Below are 20,734 nucleotides of genomic sequence, written 5' to 3'. Positions count from 1 at the left end.
CGACATTGGAGGGGGCTTATTAGAAAAAATGTACATAAAATTTTATGGCAACAGCTCTGGTGGACATTCCTGCAGTCTACATGCCAACTGCAATCACCCCCAAAACTTGAGACATCTGTGGCATTGTGTTGTGTGACATAACTGCACATTTTAGAGTGGTCTTTTGACCCCAGCAGCAGGTGCACCTGTGTAATAATCATGCTGTTTAATCAGCTTCTTGATGTCATATTTATTAGGTGGGGATGGATTATCTTGGCAAAGGAGAAATGCTCACTAACAGGGATGTAAACAAAACGAGAGCAATAAGCTTTATGTGCATATGCAACATTTCTGGGATGTTATATTTCTTGTGTGGTTTTTAAACACATTTAACACTAGTTGTACCTGCCAAAACCAGCTCCTGGATCTAGACCAGTGGTCCCCGACCTAGGGGTCCTGAGTTTCTTGGTGAGGTTGCAGGGGTTTATTGATTCGAGGTGTTAAAAAAAATGAGGGTCATGTAATCAGATGTGAAAAAGGGGTTGTGAACTACACGCACTACTGTGCACAGGGTACTTTATTTTTACATATACGTTCATACTCCAGATGTTTTTATTAACAAATGCACACATACAGCGATATTCCAAAAGTTACAAATCCAGTCATACTGAAAACAGGGACTTGGGGAAAAAACCTCATAGGGCTGTCAGACAAATCAAAAATGTAATCGAGTGAATTACAAGATTTGCTTTGATTAATCACGATGAATCGCAAATTCTGAATTTGCTCAAATTAAGCTAAAATGTAAGATTTTTTATACAAAAACATTACAAGAATATTGACATCTTGATTTTGCCTAACGGTTAGCAGTTTTTAGCTGAATAGGTAAAGTATTTGGGATGTTTTCAGTATTTGGAAAGCATTTAGACAATGCCATAAATCGCAATTAAAAAAACAACATTAACTGGAGTTTACTGATTAAGTCTGACAGCCCATAGAATAACACACCAGCTTCATCAGTGAACCAGGTTGCTACTACAATGATACAACTCGCAATACATTAACACTAACTAGCATGACAGCAATGGACTATAAAGCCACGTGGGCGGACTGATACAGCCAGAGGTAAATAATCTCTCCCGGAGAGTCAATGTAGAGCCATGGCGACCGTCAATCATCATAGTTGTCATGGCGATGGTTGTGATGATTGTCACGATGACAGGCAGGGTCAGGTTGGGAACCACGCTGGGAATAAAGGTCATTTCCTGGTGGCCTTGCGTAGGCAGGTGAAGAAAGGGTGTCTGAGAGCCTGGTCCAGGGACAGGCGTTTAGCTGGGTCGTACTCCAGCATCTTCTGGATCAAGTCAAACAGCTGGTCGTGGTCCAAGCTCTGGACCATCATGTATTGCTGAGGGGACAGCGAGGGGATGGAAGAGGTGGAGGGGAGGAGATGGTCACATTTATTGATATCAATGACCACAACAACACTGTGATTCAGACGTCTTTATATCACTAGTATCTATAGGGTCAGTTCCATTAAATTAACTGAGGATACAGAATAGGTTGGCCATATTGCTGGAGGCCCTCCTTACCTTGAGTGGTTTGCAGTGTTTCCTCACGTATCTCCCAGAGGAGCTGAGTGCATCCCAGTCCAGCTGGTACCGATGGACATACCGCCGCTTCTTGGTTTTCTGCAGGAGATGTACCGGTATGGGGCCCAGGACCCTCTCCATCATAGCCAGGTGTTCTTTACTGTCGTGTGTCTGGAGGAAAGAACACAAGAGCCACAGAGATGAGTCTAACGTTACACCCAGGACACACTGAGCCAGAGTTTTTTTCTGGATCAAAATAGGGCTTAGGTGGAGGGTGTGGTTGCAAATTTGAAAGCTCTCTTGGCCACAATAACAAAATGTTGCTGTTCTAAAACTAATTTCCTGCAATTCCACACATTTGCCACGGTGCTGAGAGAACGTTTGCGGTTTTAAAGCTAATTTCCAGTAAATCTACACATTTTGCCATGGCTTATGCCATGTTCTTAAAAGTGACTTAAACCATATAACAAAATCAATGCGGGCCCCATGCCATGACAAAAAGAGCCTGTAGGGATCATTTTTAAAATTTAGATTCTCCCTGACTGTCTAGCTTTTATTTAAGTGATTAATAGTTCTCAAATATGATCTTATTTAAAAAATATACAGGTCCATAATCTTTTCTACATACATTATATCTGGTTTTAGTCGTTTAAAGTTTACACTGAAAATGTCTTTCCATACAAATGATTATTATTTATATATTTTTTTTACTGTATGGACCCTTGACAACACTTAGAAGGCCCGGCCAAACTTTTCAATGCAGAAACCCCCTGTGATCTACCTACGCACAGAAAGAAGCATGAACAGCTTGAGATGAATGCATGATTCAGAAGGCATTATTAGTATGATGATATTGTGGATAGCCGACAGTCCCCCACCTGAAAGAGAGTTGATCCCAGGTAGTACTCTATGAGGATACAGCCCAGACTCCACACGTCACAGGCATGGTCCCAGCCCAGATCTACACAGAGAGAGAAGCATTACAACCCAGACTCCACAGATCATTACAATCCAGACTCCCCAGATCTACACAGAGAGAAGCATTACAAACCAGACTCCCCAGATCTACACAGAGAGAAGCATTACAATCCAGACTCCCCAGATCTACACAGAGAGAAGCATTACAAACCAGACTCCCCAGATCTACACAGAGAGAAGCATTACAACCCAGACTCCACAGATCTACACAGAGAGAAGCATTACAACCCAGACTCCCCAGATCTACACAGAGAGAAGCATTACAACCCAGACTCCACAGATCTACACAGAGAGAAGCATTACAACCCAGACTCCACAGATCTACACAGAGAGATAAGCATTACAACCCAGACTCCCCAGATCTACACAGAGAGAAGCATTACAACCCAGACTCCCCAGATCTACACAGAGAGAAGCATTACAACCCAGACTCCACAGATCATTACAACCCAGACTCCCCAGATCTACACAGAGAGATAAGCATTACAACCCAGACTCCCCAGATCTACACAGAGAGATAAGCATTACAACCCAGACTCCACAGATCTACACAGAGAGAAGCATTACAACCCAGACTCCACAGATCTACACAGAGAGAAGCATTACAACCTAGACTCCACAGATCTACACAGAGAGAGAAGCATTACAACCCAGACTCCCCAGATCTACACAGAGAGATAAGCATTACAACCCAGACTCCCCAGATCTACACAGAGAGATAAGCATTACAACCCAGACTCCCCAGATCTACACAGAGAGATAAGCATTACAACCCAGACTCCACAGATCTACACAGAGAGATAAGCATTACAACCCAGACTCCACAGAACTACACAGAGAGAAGCATTACAACCTAGACTCCACAGATCTACACAGAGAGAGAAGCATTACAACCCAGACTCCCCAGATCTACACAGAGAGATAAGCATTACAACCCAGACTCCCCAGATCTACACAGAGAGATAAGCATTACAACCCAGACTCCCCAGATCTACACAGAGAGTAGCATTACAACCCAGACTCCACAGATCTACACAGAGAGATAAGCATTACAACCCAGACTCCACAGAACTACACAGAGAGAAGCATTACAACCCAGACTCCACAGATCTACACAGAGAGATAAGCATTACAACCCAGACTCCACAGATCTACACAGAGAGAAGCATTACAACCCAGACTCCACAGATCTACACAGAGAGAAGCATTACAACCCAGACTCCACAGATCTACACAGAGAGAAGCATTACAACCCAGACTCCACAGATCTACACAGAGAGAAGCATTACAACCCAGACTCCACAGATCTACACAGAGAGAAGCATTACAAACCAGACTCCCCAGATCTACACAGAGAGAAGCATTACAACCCAAACTCCACAGATCTACACAGAGAGAAGCATTACAACCCAGACTCCACAGATCTACACAGAGAGAAGCATTACAACCCAGACTCCACAGATCTACACAGAGAGAAGCATTACAACCCAGACTCCACAGATCTACACAGAGAGAAGCATTACAACCCAGACTCCACAGATCTACACAGAGAGAAGCATTACAACCCAGACTCCACAGAGAGAATCATTACAACCCGGACTCCACAGATCATTACAACCCAGACTCCACAGATCTACACAGAGAGAATCATTACAACCCGGACTCCACAGATCTACACAGAGAGAAGCATTACAACCCAGACTCCACAGATCATTACAACCCAGACTCCACAGATCTACACAGAGAGAGCAGCGTGACATCAGCAACAGAGAAACAGGGATGCAGCCCAAATGGTCCCCTATGCCACCTGGATGCAGTCTAGGCCTGCGTAACGTCGCTGTCTGATGCAAACCCCGGAAGTCTGTTATTCCTCATTTTCAGTTTTCTACATTTAATGAAATCAGTAACTCCCCTTCATGTACTTTACAAATTTCAGGACTCTAAGATAAAGAAGATGTATTACAAATAGCTTCTGAAGTTTTATAATTGTATGTTTGTTAACGGGAAAATAGTCATTTTTTAATTTCCTGAAAAGTTTGTTTTGAAGATAAAGTTTTCATCAGACAACAACGATAAGCAGCATTATCACATAACATCAGCAACATCATGACTTAGCATTGAGGAAGTATGCGTCTTACCCAGAATGACCTCTGGAGCGCGGTAGTGGCGTGTGGACACTACGGAGGTGTGGTGGTTGTGTTCATATGTGGCGTTGCCAAAATCAACCACCTTCACGTCCGGGTTCTTCAACGTCCTCTCGTCGCGCTTCTGTAGGGCAGATATGAGTCATGACAAATGACAAATTGAGTCAGACAGTACACAAATTCAAATAGGGCTGACAACCAAATCAGTGAACTTCACAGTTCATTCACGGTGTTTTGTCAGCACAGATCAATGTGGGAGAGTGGGCGGGTAACAGACTCGTACCATTTTGGCGTTGTACGCGATGTCGTACTCTGAGTCCACAAACAGAATGTTCTCGGGCTTCAGGTCAGTGTGTGTCAGCTTGTTCTTATGCAGGACTGAAACAAACAGCAACCATGGAGAACACAGTCAACACAGGCAGGAGAGTAGACAACCCTTCGTTCTATTACACCATTTGTACAATGGAATACACTCTGAAGTCACCACTATAACCCAACAGCTTTTCATTTACAGTGTTTGCCTCTCAAACGGTGACGTACCCCCCCCCCAAATTAAATACTTAGTAGTGCACTATATTGAGAATAGGGTTCCATTTGGGAAACACACAATAACATTTAAGTTGAGACATGCAGCATTGCTCTTATCCAGTGTGGGTGGTGCTTACTACCACAGAGATCCAATTAAAAGACTATTCCAGTATGTTCTAAAGTGTCATTCTATGGTAACTACTCACATCGTACGGCTCGGATGATCTGGTAGGCCATGATCCTGATGTGTTCTACCGGGAATGGCTGGAAGTTGTTCTCCTTCAGGTAGTCATAGGTACTGAGCCCCAGCAGCTCAAACGATATACACACGTGACCGTGGTGGTCGAACCAGTCCAGCATCCTCACACATCCACTGAGACGGCGGAGGAGAGGTGGAGGGAGGGGAGTGAGGCAAGAGACAGAAAGAGAGAGAGGGGAGAGAGGAGGGATTTACATTTCAGTAATTAGCAGAATCTTATTCAGAGCCAATCAGTTAGTGGATTAGGTAGCTAGGCAAGACAATCAATGGTGTTTCACATTGATGACACACTGATCATTAAAGTGGGATATTTAAGTTATATTCCATAATTGAAGTGTACGCCTGGCAGATAACCAACTACTGCATGTGAGACTGCACATCATCGTCGTAATGGAAAGTCTACATGATTTCTGCTTATGTATGGGGCTTGTTCTAATAACACGTCGTGACTTACTATCTCCGGTCACAGTCCAGAGAGTTCATCTGCTCCAGCACCTCCACCTCAGCCATGGCTGCCTCGCGGTACCGGTCAATGTTTTTAATGATCTTCAGTGCCACGCGAGAACCAATTCTGGAATCACAGACGAGACACACATATCCAACTGTGAGTGAGATTGAGGCTTTCAGATTAGAACGATAGAGAGAAACAGAGATTCAGTTTGAGAGCACTCTGTGGGTATACAATAGATAGCCCTATTTGGTAAAAGACCAAGTCCATATTATGGCAAGAACAGCTCAAATAAGCAGAGCGAAACGACAGTCCATCATTACTTTAAGACATGAAGGTCAGTCAATACGGAAAATGTCAAGAACTTAGAAAATTTCTTCAAGTGCAGTTGCAAAAACCATCAAGTGCTATGATGAAACTGGCTCTCATGAGGACCGCCACAGGAAAGGAAGACCCAGAGTTACCTCTGCTGCAGAGGATAAGTTCATTAGAGTTACCAGCCTCAGAAGTTGCAGCCCAAATAAATGCTTCACAGAGTTCAAGTAACAGATACATCTCAACATCAACTGTTCAGAGGAGACTGGGTGAATCAGGCCTTCATGGTCGAATTGCTGCAAAGAAACCACTACTAAAGGACACCAATAATAAGAAGAGACTTGCTTGGGCCAAGAAACACGAGCAATGGATATTGGACAGATTTCCATTGGTCTTTTGGTCTGATGAGTCCAAATTTGAGATTTTTGGTTCCAACCGCCGTGTCTTTGTGAGACGCAGTGTAGGTGAATGGATGATCTCGGCAAGTGTGGTTCCCACTGTGAAGCATGGAGGAGGAGGTGTGATGGTGCTTTGCTGGTGACTTATTTAGAAATTAACGCACACTTAATCAGCATGGCTACCACAGCGTTCTGCAGCGATATGCCATCCCATCTGGTTTATGCTTAGTGGGAATATCATTTGTTTTTCAACAGGACAATGACCCAACACACCTTTAGGCTGTGTAAGAGCTATTTGACCATGAAGGCGAGTGATGTAGTGCTCCATCAGATGACCTGGCCTCCACAATCATCCGACCTCAACCCAATTGAGATGGCTTGGAATGAGTTGGACCGCAGAGTGAAGGAAAAGCAGCCAACAAGTGCTCAGCATATATGGGAACTCCTTCAAGACTGTTGGAAAAGCATTCCAGGTGAAGCTGGTTAAGAGAATGTCAAGAGTGTGCAAAGCTGTCATCAAGGCAAAAGGGTTGCTACTTTGAAGAATCTAAAATCTATTTTGATTTGCTTAACACTTTTTTGGTTACTACATGATTGCATGTGTGTTATTTCAGTTTTGATGTCTTCACTAATATTCTATAATGTAGAAAATAGTAAAAATAAAATAAAAACCCTTCAATGAGATGTCCAAACTTTTGACTGGTACTGTATCTATCAACGAATTGGCGAGGGCTCTAGAACAGTCTGCAGCATCCGGTCTCACCCTACTAGAATCTGAAGTCAAATGTTTGCTGATGATCTGGTGCTTCTGTCCAAAACCAAGGAGGGCCTACAGCAGCACCTAGATCTTCTGCAGATTCTGTCAGACCTGAGCCCTGACAGGAAATCTCTGTAAGACAAAAATAATGGTGTTCCAAAACAAATTCCAGTTGCCAGGACCACAAATACAAATTCAACCATTGCCCTAGAGCACACAATAACCTATACATACCTTGGCCTAAACATCAGCGCCACAGGTAACTTCCACAAAGCTGTGAACGATCTGAGAGACAAGGCAAGAAGAGCCTTCTATGCCATCAAAAGGAGCATAAAAATCGACATACCAATTAGGATCTGGCTAAAAATACTTGAATCAGTCATAGAACCCATTGCCCTTTATGGTTGTGAGGTCTGGGGTCCACTCACCAACCAAGAAATTCACAAAATGGGATAAACACCAAATTGAAACAGAATTCAGCAAAAATATCCCCAGCATACAATGTAAAACACCAAATAATGGATGCAGAGCAGAATTACGCCGATAGCCGTTAATTATCCAAATCCAGAAAAGAGACGTTCAACTCTACAACCACCTAAAAGGAAGCGATTCCCAAGCATTTCAAAACAAAGCTGTCATCTACAGAAAGATGAACCTGGAGAAGAGTCCCCTAAGCAAGCTGGTCCTCTCATGACTTGGTTGGGTCTAATTGTGTTGCTGTCCTGGGGCTCTGTGGGGTCTGTTTGTGAACAGAGCCCCAGGACAGCAACACAATTAGACCCAACCAAATCAGGAGAAAACAAAAAGATTTGACGCATTGGAAAGCATTAACAAAAAAACATAGCAAACTAGAATGCTATTTGGCCCTAAACAGAGTACACAGTGGCAGAACACCTGACCACTGTGACTGACCCAAACTTAAGGCAAGCCTTGACTATGTACAGACTCAGTGAGCATGGCCTTGCTATTGAGAAAGGCCACCGTAGGCCGACCTGACTCAAGAGAAGACAGGCTATGTGCTCACTGCCCACAAAATGAGATGGAAACGTATCTGCTCTTTCTAACCTCCTGCCAAATGTATGACCAAACTAGAGACACACATTTCCCTCAGATTACACAGATCCACAAAGAATTCAAAAACAACCCATTTTGATAAACTCCCATATCTATTGGGTGAAATAGCCCTTTGTGCAATGACAGCAGCAAGATTTGTGACCTGTTGCCACAAGAAAAGGGCAACCAGTGAAGAACAAATACCATTGTAAATACAACCCATATTTATGTTAATTTATTTTCCCTTTTGTAGTTTAACTATTTGACATTTGGCACAATATGACATTTGAAATGTATATTACTTTGGAACTTTTGTTCGTGTAATGTTTACTGTTATATTTTTTTATTGTTCACTTTACTTTTGTTTATCTATTTCACGTGCTTTGGCAATGTAACATATGTTTCCCCATGCCAATAAAGCCGTTAAATTGAATTGAAAGGGGAGAGGGGTAGCATTGTCACCGTGACATCCAGACGTTTTCAGTGAGAGACTTACTTAGAGTGATCGATGCATTCCACAACTTTCCCAAAGGCTCCTTCTCCTAGAGTTGACACAATCTCATCTACAGGGAATAAAGAGCATTAGTTAGAACCAGAGGAGTGATGACTGGCATCCACTACCATCACACCTGATCTGCCACAAAATGTCTGCCTAGCTGCTTTGTTTGATATGGATTTAGCATTATACTGTCTGTAACTAGAACAGGACAGGGCTCCAAGCCAACAAAACATAATACACAGTACACACATCACACTAATAATGATGTTATGTAGCGATGTGTAATAACGAATCCACATTTAACAATACAATGATAAACCCTACCCGCTCAAATACAAGTGTCTACAATAGAATAGTATTTTGCAACAGTACACCATATGAAAAAGCAACAACATAACAGATAGCTAGTTGACAGAGAGAGAAAAGGGATATATTCTATACATCTGGCTCTTAGCATGTCTCCCCTGTGATAGATCAGGTGACCCTCGTCATCATCCTCAACACTCCGGGATCTTTTCCTGCTCCTGCGATGATGGCTCCTCTGTTGTCCCATCACCACCATCATCAACCATCAACCACCATCACCGACCCAGAGAGAACACCATCCACAGGCCAGGCCACCACAACGGGACGTGCCATTCATTCATTCAGCGGGCAGAGGGGGGGATCGGACGTGGGGGAGAGATTTCGGATGGATCGGCCCATTCAGAGTGGGTGGGTAGCGAACCAGGCAGCGCCAGCGGACCACAGCGGGAGCAGCACATTCAAATTCAGCCCCACCAGAGAAAGGCATAGGGGGCGTCACCACATAGTGGGTGTTACAGAAGAGAAACATGGCAACAACAAGGTTCATGTGAGAGACTTTCTCAAAGTAAGCGGAACAAAACATTATCAACCATCAGTCTAGTAAAATAGGCTAATATGCATTTTTGTGTCTTTACAGTTTTGGTTATCTTCTGACTGTTAATGATACATATAAAGTTTCCCTTGACTCTTCGTATTGAAGCCTTGTAAAGGTGTTTGCGCTTAGTCTGCTACAGTTATGCCTAGATGGTATTCAGTGAATTTTGGTACTAACATTGGATCCATAATTCTAACCCATCTGTTTTTCACTGTGGTACATATTGAGAAAGATAGACAAAGAAAAGCTAACACCACTAATAACCATATAGGGAGTTGGTTGGAAAGGAGAGGGTGTAAGATGTTCGCATACCGAGTAAGAGGAGCGTTGATGAGAAGGGCTGCGTCTCCGCCCTCGGCGGCTACTACGGCCACTCTTGCCACTCCGCCCGGATGACTTGCTGTAGTGGTGCCACTCCTTGTCCTTCTCCCTCTCGCGATCTCTGTCCCTGGTGGCAGCGGCCCTGTTGTCCTCGTCGTAGCCCATCTCCAGGCTGGCTTCTCTGGCCCTCCTGTCCTTAGACTCTATCCTCTGCTGGTTCAGGCTGTGGGTCTCCAGGTAGTGCCTGAAAGGGAGGAACAACAAGACAGCTAAGTGACTGACTCCTTCTCCTGCCTACTTACCCACTGCTTGGTTCTAATGGCCGGGACCTACGTCTTCCCCGACACCCAATCCCAAGGGTCTTAATATATAACATTTTTAATTAGTAACAAGCTTATTTACAACTACAGAGTGCAACATCATGAAAGCCTAACATAGTGGAGCATAGTGTAGATTCCTAGTTTTGGGGGTAAACTGACGCAACAAACCGGACAGGCAATATGTCTCAAGAGCTGTTAGAACATATCATGTAGCAACCTTTCACATGAATCTATCATATAAATATGAGCAGCCAGCTTGAATGTATGTGTGCTCAAGCACAACCCCCCCCCCCCCCCCCCCCAATCCAGCAGAATCCCCTTCTACCTCTCTCACACCCACACACAAATCGAAAGCACAGGTGTCCGCTACGACAGTTGTTCTGGCTCAGTGAGGAATCCTTGAAGCCCTTTCAGCAGAGGAATGTGATCTGAGTCTCTGGACCTCCAGAGCCCCACAGAGTCAGAGAGAGCCATGATGGCACCCTGGTGGTGTCAGGTCTCTTCCAGGAAAAGGTTTGCGTTGCCGGGGGACTTATTATTAGAGCTTCCCTACCCGTTCTGCCCTGGAAACTTCCACCATAAACCTCCATCTCTCACAAAGCACAAGCTCAATCAGAGACAGACACAGAAACCGGACACGATTTTACCTTCCAGCAATAAAATGTACAGTGATAAATTGTCAAATGACAGTGACTTCCAATAATAAATAGTTCAAACTTCGAAAATGAATTGTGACCACGTCTGTCAAGGGCAGGGAAAAAGGCAGATTCTCCTGAAATAAACTTTGGCCTAAAGTATGCTGTGAGCTTGGATTTCACTCGTTATTTATAAGATGATGGCTTGTCCTCACCACATGAATATATTGCTTTGAAAACATTTGGCATGTGTATAGCTGCTGGATCCTACCAACCTAACTGAAGAGACAGACATGACCACTGGGGTTGCTTGTGGATGGGTGGGGCCTCTAACAGTTCTGTTGGGGGGGAAATTGGGTCATATTTACCCTTCATGTGTTTTGAGGGGTTGTTGACGTCTTCGAGATTTATTCTCCCTTACACTGCTATTCGAATCATCTCGCTTCTGGCGCTTTCGGCTCTCCACCCAGCTGAATTCACTGAGCCAAACGCCAGGGGAACGAATTCGCTTTGCCTGTCGCATCTGCCACACAAGTGATGAATGTTCACATTAATAGCTAAAACGAGCTAACGTCACATGGCTAGCTGCAGTGCCAACAAACTGTAAAAAAATATTAAAATCTACATATAGATAGCTAGTTAATCTTCTAGATGTCATGAAGTAAATTCAACCATACACCAGTAAATAGCGTACAATCTTTTCTAGCATTCGCTAGCTAGTTAATCATGGTCAATTTATCCTCTACAGACACCGACTGGTGTATTTGTTCTAACATGCTAGCTACGTTACTTCACCTAACGTTAACTTGCTAGCTAAATTAAAAACAATCCAAGTGAAACCTATCTAGCTGCTTGACTAACTTCTTCAGATAACGTCAGCAACATGCATCTGATAAATGTTAGCGTCAATACCAACAATTTTCATTAAGTAATAACTAGCTATCTGTACATTGGCTAGCCAGCTTACTAACGTTAGCTTCCTGGTTCGTCGACGAAACGTGAAGGCTAGCAAGATAATGTTGAACAGATTATATGTTTACATTGTAGTATTACACATCAAATCATCTGTCCTCACTTTATCTATCGACTGATGTACCCCAAACAACTAATAGGTTTAAAAAAAAACTAACTAAACAAAACAAAAAAAACGATGTTTTATCTATACTTTGTTTACGAACAAAGCTGCCTCCCAAAATGGCGAACTCTGCTGCTGCTCGAAGTTCTTGTCATAGATAGAACAATGAGACAGATATTTCACAGGATGTATAAATGTGAAGCATCCGGTTGGCGTTTCCTAGCGCTACCAAATAAATTAGTAAGAGGAAGCCCAGTGGTCGGCAGTGGGAGAAAAGCAGTATAAAAAACGAATCATTATGCAAAGATCATTTCCAGCTTGATTATTAAATTGTTGAGCTGGAATCTCATGTGTTAGTTGTCAAATATACTGATAACTATTACAATTATTACGGAGATACAAATATGAAACTATGTGCAGCAATACCGTGCAGAGCAAGGGAGGGGGAAAAAATTATCCAGTTTCCAAGGTATGTAATAAATAATGAGAAGATGCATTTGGAGTAATTATTGCATGGTGAGGCACACGTCGTTGGCTGTGTAATGAGTAGTGTGCTGTATCCATGACTACCCATCGAATCAATCACCAAAGAAATGATCACTGATAGATTAAACCAACTAGCTACCAATAGTGAAACAAAACTATAGCTGGGTTTAACATAGCTAGCTTGAGGCAGCATGGCTAGCTAACGTTTGTTTACCAATGTGTCCAGCTATATTACATATGAGGCTATCCCAGGGTATGCTGTACAATCAATAGAAGCCATCATTTGTCACACTGAGTCATTGCAAAGTAATTTATCGAGCTGTAGAACACCATTAAGTACCTCCTTAAATGATGGTAGATGTCTGTAAAACATTGTATAGGCAACTACTTATGTTCTATTGCCCTATGATCAGATTAGGTTAGAATACCATAAAATATAGTCTACTATAATTATTTGCATCTTCAGAAAATAGACAAAATTCAAAAGGTTGTACTTTTATTAAATGCCTGTTAACATGGGGAAAAATATAGAACATATCGAACCCATGAAAGTAGAGCATTTGATCACAACCTGGAAGAACACATTGTGCATCCAACCCCTCAATAGGAAAATGGTCCAAAAAGATAAAGTGTGGGTATTTGTTCTGTGTCATAGGACAGGATAAAGTGTGGGTCTTTATTATGTTTCATAGGACAGGATAAAGTGTGGGTCTTTATTATGTTTCATAGGACAGGATAAAGTGTGGGTCTTTATTATGTTTCATAGGACAGGATAAAGTGTGGGTCTTTATTATGTTTCATAGGACAGGATAAAGTGTGGGTCTTTATTATGTTTCATAGGACAGGATAAAGTGTGGGTCTTTATTATGTTTCATAGGACAGGATAAAGTGTGGGTCTTTATTCTGTGTCATAGGACAGGATAAAGTGTGGGTCTTTATTATGTTTCATAGGACAGGATAAAGTGTGGGTCTTTATTATGTTTCATAGGACAGGATAAAGTGTGGGTCTTTATTATGTTTCATAGGACAGGATAAAGTGTGGGTCTTTATTATGTTTCATAGGACAGGATAAAGTGTGGGTCTTTATTATGTTTCATAGGACAGGATAAAGTGTGGGTCTTTATTATGTTTCATAGGACAGGATAAAGTGTGGGTCTTTATTCTGTGTCATAGGACAGGATAAAGTGTGGGTCTTTATTCTGTGTCATAGGACAGGATAAAGTGTGGGTCTTTATTATGTTTCATAGGACAGGATAAAGTGTGGGTCTTTATTATGTTTCATAGGACAGGATAAAGTGTGGGTCTTTATTATGTTTCATAGGACAGGATAAAGTGTGGGTCTTTATTATGTTTCATAGGACAGGATAAAGTGTGGGTCTTTGTTCTAATGTTTCATAGGACAGGATAAAGTGTGGGTCTTTATTATGTTTCATAGGACAGGATAAAGTGTGGGTCTTTATTATGTTTCATAGGACAGGATAAAGTGTGGGTCTTTATTATGTTTCATAGGACAGGATAAAGTGTGGGTCTTTGTTCTAATGTTTCATAGGACAGGATAAAGTGTGGGTCTTTATTATGTTTCATAGGACAGGATAAAGTGTGGGTCTTTATTATGTTTCATAGGACAGGATAAAGTGTGGGTCTTTGTTCTGTTTCATAGGACAGGATAAAGTGTGGGTCTTTGTTCTGTTTCATAGGACAGGATAAAGTGTGGGTCTTTATTATGTTTCATAGGACAGGATAAAGTGTGGGTCTTTATTATGTTTCATAGGACAGGATAAAGTGTGGGTCTTTATTATGTTTCATAGGACAGGATAAAGTGTGGGTATTTGTTCTGTTTCATAGGACAGGATAAAGTGTGGGTCTTTGTTCTGTTTCATAGGACAGGATAAAGTGTGGGTCTTTGTTCTGTGTCATAGGACAGGATAAAGTGTGGGTCTTTGTTCTAATGTTTCATAGGACAGGATAAAGTGTGGGTCTTTATTATGTTTCATAGGACAGGATAAAGTGTGGGTCTTTATTATGTTTCATAGGACAGGATAAAGTGTGGGTCTTTATTATGTTTCATAGGACAGGATAAAGTGTGGGTCTTTGTTCTAATGTTTCATAGGACAGGATAAAGTGTGGGTCTTTATTATGTTTCATAGGACAGGATAAAGTGTGGGTCTTTATTATGTTTCATAGGACAGGATAAAGTGTGGGTCTTTGTTCTAATGTTTCATAGGACAGGATAAAGTGTGGGTCTTTATTATGTTTCATAGGACAGGATAAAGTGTGGGTCTTTATTATGTTTCATAGGACAGGATAAAGTGTGGGTCTTTGTTCTGTTTCATAGGACAGGATAAAGTGTGGGTCTTTATTATGTTTCATAGGACAGGATAAAGTGTGGGTATTTGTTCTGTTTCATAGGACAGGATAAAGTGTGGGTCTTTGTTCTGTGTCATAGGACAGGATAAAGTGTGGGTCGTTATTCTATAATATGTTCTTCATATTGGGGGTGTTGATAATCAGGCAATTGTTGTTATGGAGGAATGAGTCCATTTTGATTGAAGAGAAGGAGTGTGACGTAGACCCCAGAAGTCTGCAGACTACAGGGATGGACTACAGGTATACACTACTAACTATAGCAGGACACGATCAGTAAGGTCCTCATTTTGGGTACTGGTCACAGGAGTAGCAAGAAATTCTGCCTTTCTGCTGACTTCTAGAGTTTACATCACAATCCTCTTACACATACAGAGAGAAAAACGACATGGCTGTTGTTTAAATGAACTGTATAGTACTATTAAAAACAATCAGGGTGAATAACATGGATAAAGGACATAACCATAAACTATTGTCTACAAACTACAATATACTACCACTACACTACTAAATTAACTATAAAACAGGAGACCTTAAGCATTGACAAACATCCAGCAGAAAGTAGAGTAGAGGTGAGAAAGAGAACAGGAGTTAATGAGCATAGACCCAACTCCAGCAGAAAGTAGAGTAGAGGTGAGAAAGAGAACAGGAGTTAATGAGCATAGACCCAACTCCAGCAGAAAGTAGAGTAGAGGTGAGAAAGAGAACAGGAGTTAATGAGCATAGACCCAACTCCAGCAGAAAGTAGAGTAGAGGTGAGAAAGAGAACAGGAGTTAATGAGCATAGACCCAACTCCAGTAGAAAGTAGAGTAGAGGTGAGAAAGAGAACAGGAGTTAATGAGCATAGACCCAACTCCAGCAGAAAGTAGAGTAGAGGTGAGAAAGAGAACAGGAGTTAATGAGCATAGACCCAACTCCAGCAGATGATGCCAAATGTAGTTATGGTGGTCTGCAGGAGGTTCAGGTGACAGGAGGTGTCCTCAGACTCACAAGCATCTAAAGGACTATTTAAAACTTCAGTGTAGTGTGTAATTTATTATATATACATATTTAAATTGAACCTTTATTTAATTAGGCAAGCCAGTTAAGAACAAATTCTTATTTACAATGACGGCCTACACCAGCCAAACCCGGATGATGCTGGGCCAATTGTGCGCCACCCAATTGGACTTCCAATCACAGCCGGTTGTGATACAGCCTGGAATTTAACCAGGGTGTCTGTAGTGACGCCTCAAGCACTGAGATGCAGTGCCTTAGACCGCTGCACCACTCGGGAGTAGAGGTATAAGAGAACAAGGTTTGAGGACACAACCATACACTTTAAACTAAACACTGCCCTATACATACACAATGGCTGGGAGTCCCAGAGAAAGAGGTTAAAAAACAACTGGTGTTGTAGATTCCTAGAAACTGCTGAGGTCTCTTCTGCAGCTGAAAAGGGTAGAAGCTGCTCTTGTAGGTCTCGAGAGTGACGAGAGTCAGTATTATTTCCATAAAATGGAAAACAAAGCCTGTGTACTTATATTTTTTGTTTTTAATTAAATCAAATGTGAGATTAAACCTTACACACTTCTGCAACTACTATGGAGGAAGATATGGCTGAGAAGCATCAGGCGTAGGGACATTGCAGAAGTCCTTCGAGGACCTGAAGAAAGGGGGTAATGCTGTACGCGAGGAGCACTTTGAAGAGTGTTTTATTATGATTAAGGTACAGCTACTTTCTTTGTTAATAAAAATACATTTAAGTCATATAATACTTTTCTGGTAAAAATGTCTCTTTCAACAGGGTTCACGGATGACACTGTCCTCAGAGGCAGTACCAACCAGAATAAATTGCAAAAATTCACCCCCTCAATCTGCAACAGATGCACGGCGTAGTAAAAAAAGAAGTAAGCCAATTATAAAGTTCATAGCAATTAAAGAAGCACCGTTATTGTTTTTTATCAATACAACAGGTTTAAATTCTTGAATTGTCTATTTTTGAAGGAGAGGACAGGGAACATTAAAACATATTTGTTCTTATGTTCTTCTTCTTCGGTGGGGGTTAACGGTGGTTGGCATCCAACATTATGGTGCATTACCGCCACCTACTGTGGAAGTTCTTATTATTCCCAGAGACACTTTTGCGGAGATGGGGAAACTCCATTGAAATCGCGTTAACGTCATTGTGTACGTTGCACATGTGTCGTCAATGGGCTGCGCGGTGCATTCTGGGCTATTTTGGGACGAGGAGAGCTCTCCTTCAAGGAGTGAAGGGAGGAAAGAAGAACATCAAGACGAAGCAGCTGCTTTACAAGTGGGATGCATTGTTGAGCACTGAATCCTGAGGGGTTTGGGTGGGGATTATACGGAGATTGTGACAGCCGGTTAAATGGCATCCCTTGAGAGGACAAGAACAAGATGTATGTCAGGAGAAGTGCAGTATTACCATAAGGAGACATATACTGGGGCCTCCCGAGTGGCATAGTATTTACAATGGTGTTTGTTCTTCACTGGTTGCCCTTTTCATGTGGCAACAGGTCACAAATCTTGCTGCTGTGATTGCACACTGTGGTATTTACCCAATAGGAGTTTATTAAAATTTGATTTGTTTTTCGAATTCTTTGTGTATCTGTGTAATGTGAGGGAAATATGTGTCTCTAATATGGTCATACATTTGGCAGGAGGTTAGAAAGTGCAGCTCAGTTTCCACTTCATTTTGTGGGCAGTGTGCACATAGCCTGTCTTCTCTTGAGAGCCAGGTCTGCCTATGGCGGCCTTTCTCAATAGCAAGGCTATGCTCACTGAGTCTGTACATAGTAAAAGATTTCCTTAATTTAGGGTCAGTCACAATGGTCAGGTATTCTGCCACTGTGTGCTCTCTGTTTAGGGCCAGGTAGCTTTCCAATTTGCTCTGGTTTTGGTTGATTCTTTCCAGTGTGTCAATTAGTTATTCTTTTGCTTTCTCATAATTTGGTTGGGTCTAAATGTGTTTCTGTCCTGAGACTCTGTGTAGTATTTTTTGTGTTTGTGAACAGAGCCCCAGAACCAGCTGGCTGAGGGGAGTCTTCTCTAGGTTCATCTCTCTGTAGGTGAGGGCTTTGTGGTGGAATGTGTGGCATTACTTTCTTTTAGGTGGTTGTAGAATTTAATAACTATTTTCTGGATTTTGATAACTAGTGGGTTTAGTCCTAATTTTGCTCTGCATGCATTGTTTTGGGTCTTGCATTGTACACTAAGTATATTTTTGCAGAATTCTGAACGCAGAGTCTCATTTAGGTGTTTGTCCCATTTTGTGAACTCTTGGTTGGTGAGTGGACCCCAGACCTCACAGCCATAGAGGGTATTTTTTGCCAGATCCTAATTGGGATGAGTTTTATGTTCCTTTTGATGGCAACCCCTTGTGGCCTTGTCTCTTAGATCGTTCACAGCCTTGTGGAAGTTATCTGTGGTGTTGATGTTTAGGCCGAGGTATGTGTAATTCTTTGTGTGCTCTAGAGAACCAGTGCCTAGATACAATTTGGTCTGGCTAACAGTCGGTTTTCCTAATCATCCCAAAGGTGTTTGATAGGGTTGGGGTCAGGGCTCTGTGCAGGCCAGTCAAGTTCTTCCACATTGATCTCGATCAAACCATTTCTGTATGGACCTCGCTGGACTACAGCCGACGCTTGGCATTGCACATGGTGATCTTAGGCTTGTGTGCGGCTGCTTAGCTATAGAAACCCATTTCATGAAGCTCCTGACGAACAGTTATTGTACTGACGTTGCTTCCAGGGGCAGTTTGGAACTCGGTAGTGAGTGTTGCAACCGAGGACAGATGATTGTTACGTGCTACATGCTTCAGAACTCGGCAGTCCCGTTCTGTGAGCTTGTGTGGCCTACCACTTAGCGGCAGAGTCGGTGTTGCTCCTAGACATTTCCACTTCACAATAACAGCACTTACAATTGACTGGGGCAGATCTAGCAGGGCAGAAATTTGACGAACTGACATGTTGGAAAGGTGGCATCCTATGATGTTGCCACATTGAAAGTCACTGAGCTCTTCAGTAAGGCCATCCTACTACCAGTGTTTTTCTATGGAGATTGCAAAGCTGTGTGCTCGATTTTATACACCTGTCAGCAACGAGTGTAGCTGAAGTAGCCAAAACCACTAATTTGAAGGCGTGTCCACATACTTTTGTATATATAGTGTATCTGTGGCTGTCCTCAGTGTCCTGTGGCTATTGGCTGCACTGTTAGACTGTATTCACACTTATTGTCTCTTGGTATGGTCAACGTCCTTATTCTGCAAATAGGAGGTGTGAAGAGCTGAAAACTACTTCCACTCCATAGCAACAGTGCAAACTACCAATGATGGAGAGGATGAGAGAAGAGCATAGATAAGCATTCGTGCCGACTCTTTTCTCTGTATATATCAACGATCTCGCTCTTGCTGCGGGTGATTCCCTGATCCACCTCTACGCAGACGACACCATTCTGTATAAATCTGGCCCTTCTTTGGACACTGTGTTAACTAACCTCCAAATGAGCTTCAATGCCAAACAACACTTCTTCCGTGGCCTCCAACTGCTCTTAAACGCTAGTATAACCAAATGCATGCTTTTCAATCGTTCGCTGCCCGCACCCGCCCGCCCGACTAGCATCACTACTCTGGACGGTTCTGACCTAGAATATGTGAACAACTACAAATACCTAGGTGTCTGGCTAGACTGTAAACTCTCCTTCCAGACTCATATCAAACATCTCCAATCCAAAATCAAATCTAGAATCGGCTTTCTATTTCGCAACAAAGCCACCTTCACTCACGCCGCCAAACCTACCCTAGTAAAACTGACTATCCTACCGATCCCGATCCTTATAGCTTCCAATACTCTACTCAGACTGCATCCAGTTTGCTATCACAGTGCCATCTGTTTTGTTACCAAAGCACCTTATACCACCCACCACTGCGACCTGTATGTTCTAGTTGGCTGGCCCTCGCTTCATATTCGTCGCCAGACCCACTGACTCCAGGTCATCTATAAGTTTATGCTAGGTAAAGCTCCACCTTATCTCAGCTCACTGGTCACGATAACAACACCCACCCGTAGCACGTGCTCCAGCAGGTATAGCTCACTGGCCATCACTAAAGCCAACACCTGCTTTGGCCGCCTTTCCTTCCAGTTCTCTGCTGCCAGTGACTGGAACGAATTGCAAAAATTGCTGAAGCTGGAGACTTACATTTCCCTCTCTAACTTTAACATCAGCTATCTGAGCAGCTAACCGATCGCTGCAGCTGTACATAGTCCATCTGTAAATAGCCCACCCAATCTACCTACCTCATCCCCATATTGTTTTTATTTACTTTTCTGCTCTTTTGCACACCAGTATCACTACTTGCACATCATCATCTGCACATCTCTCACTCCAGTGTTAATTTGCTAAATTGTAATTACTTCATTACTATGGCCTATTTATTGCCTACCTCCTCACACCATTTGCACACACTGTACATAGACTTTCTTTTTTTTCTATTGTGTTATTGACTGTACGCTTGTTTATTCCATGTGTAACTCTGTGTTGTTGTTTGTGTTGCACTGCTTTGCTTTATCTTGGCCAGGTCGCAGTTGTAAATGAGAACTTGTTCTCAACTGGCCTACCTGGTTAAATAAATGTGAAATGTGAAATAAAAGTAAAACTACTAGATGTTATGTTGTTTGTCA

General features: G+C 42.4%; 1 protein-coding gene across 5 annotated transcripts; it reads right to left on the bottom strand.

The window, feature by feature from the left end:
- Positions 1–538: 538 nt before the first annotated feature.
- clk4a (CDC-like kinase 4a) lies at positions 539–12,371 on the bottom strand. 5 transcript variants are annotated; one of them, XM_055889034.1, is made up of 12 exons: positions 12,095–12,371; positions 11,496–11,650; positions 10,164–10,416; positions 9,392–9,491; positions 8,948–9,014; positions 5,935–6,051; positions 5,428–5,594; positions 4,977–5,071; positions 4,688–4,817; positions 2,450–2,532; positions 1,572–1,742; positions 539–1,387 (listed from the first exon to the last, which is right to left on the bottom strand). In XM_055889034.1, the coding sequence occupies exons 2-12, from the start codon at positions 11,648–11,650 to the stop codon at positions 1,238–1,240; spliced, it is 1,488 nt and encodes a 495-aa protein (XP_055745009.1). In that variant the 5' UTR covers positions 12,095–12,371; the 3' UTR covers positions 539–1,237. The 5 variants fall into 5 exon arrangements, with proteins under 5 accessions (XP_055745009.1, XP_055745007.1, XP_055745010.1 ...); XM_055889032.1 differs by having other exon boundaries at positions 12,099–12,371; XM_055889035.1 differs by having other exon boundaries at positions 12,168–12,371.
- Positions 12,372–20,734: the final 8,363 nt, after the last annotated feature.

This window comes from Salvelinus fontinalis, chromosome 29, assembly GCF_029448725.1.
Source record: "Salvelinus fontinalis isolate EN_2023a chromosome 29, ASM2944872v1, whole genome shotgun sequence".
In the NCBI taxonomy this organism is placed as follows: domain Eukaryota; kingdom Metazoa; phylum Chordata; class Actinopteri; order Salmoniformes; family Salmonidae; genus Salvelinus; species Salvelinus fontinalis.
The sequence above is the reverse complement of the archived record's forward strand: the minus strand, read 5'-3'. Positions and strand labels throughout refer to the sequence as shown.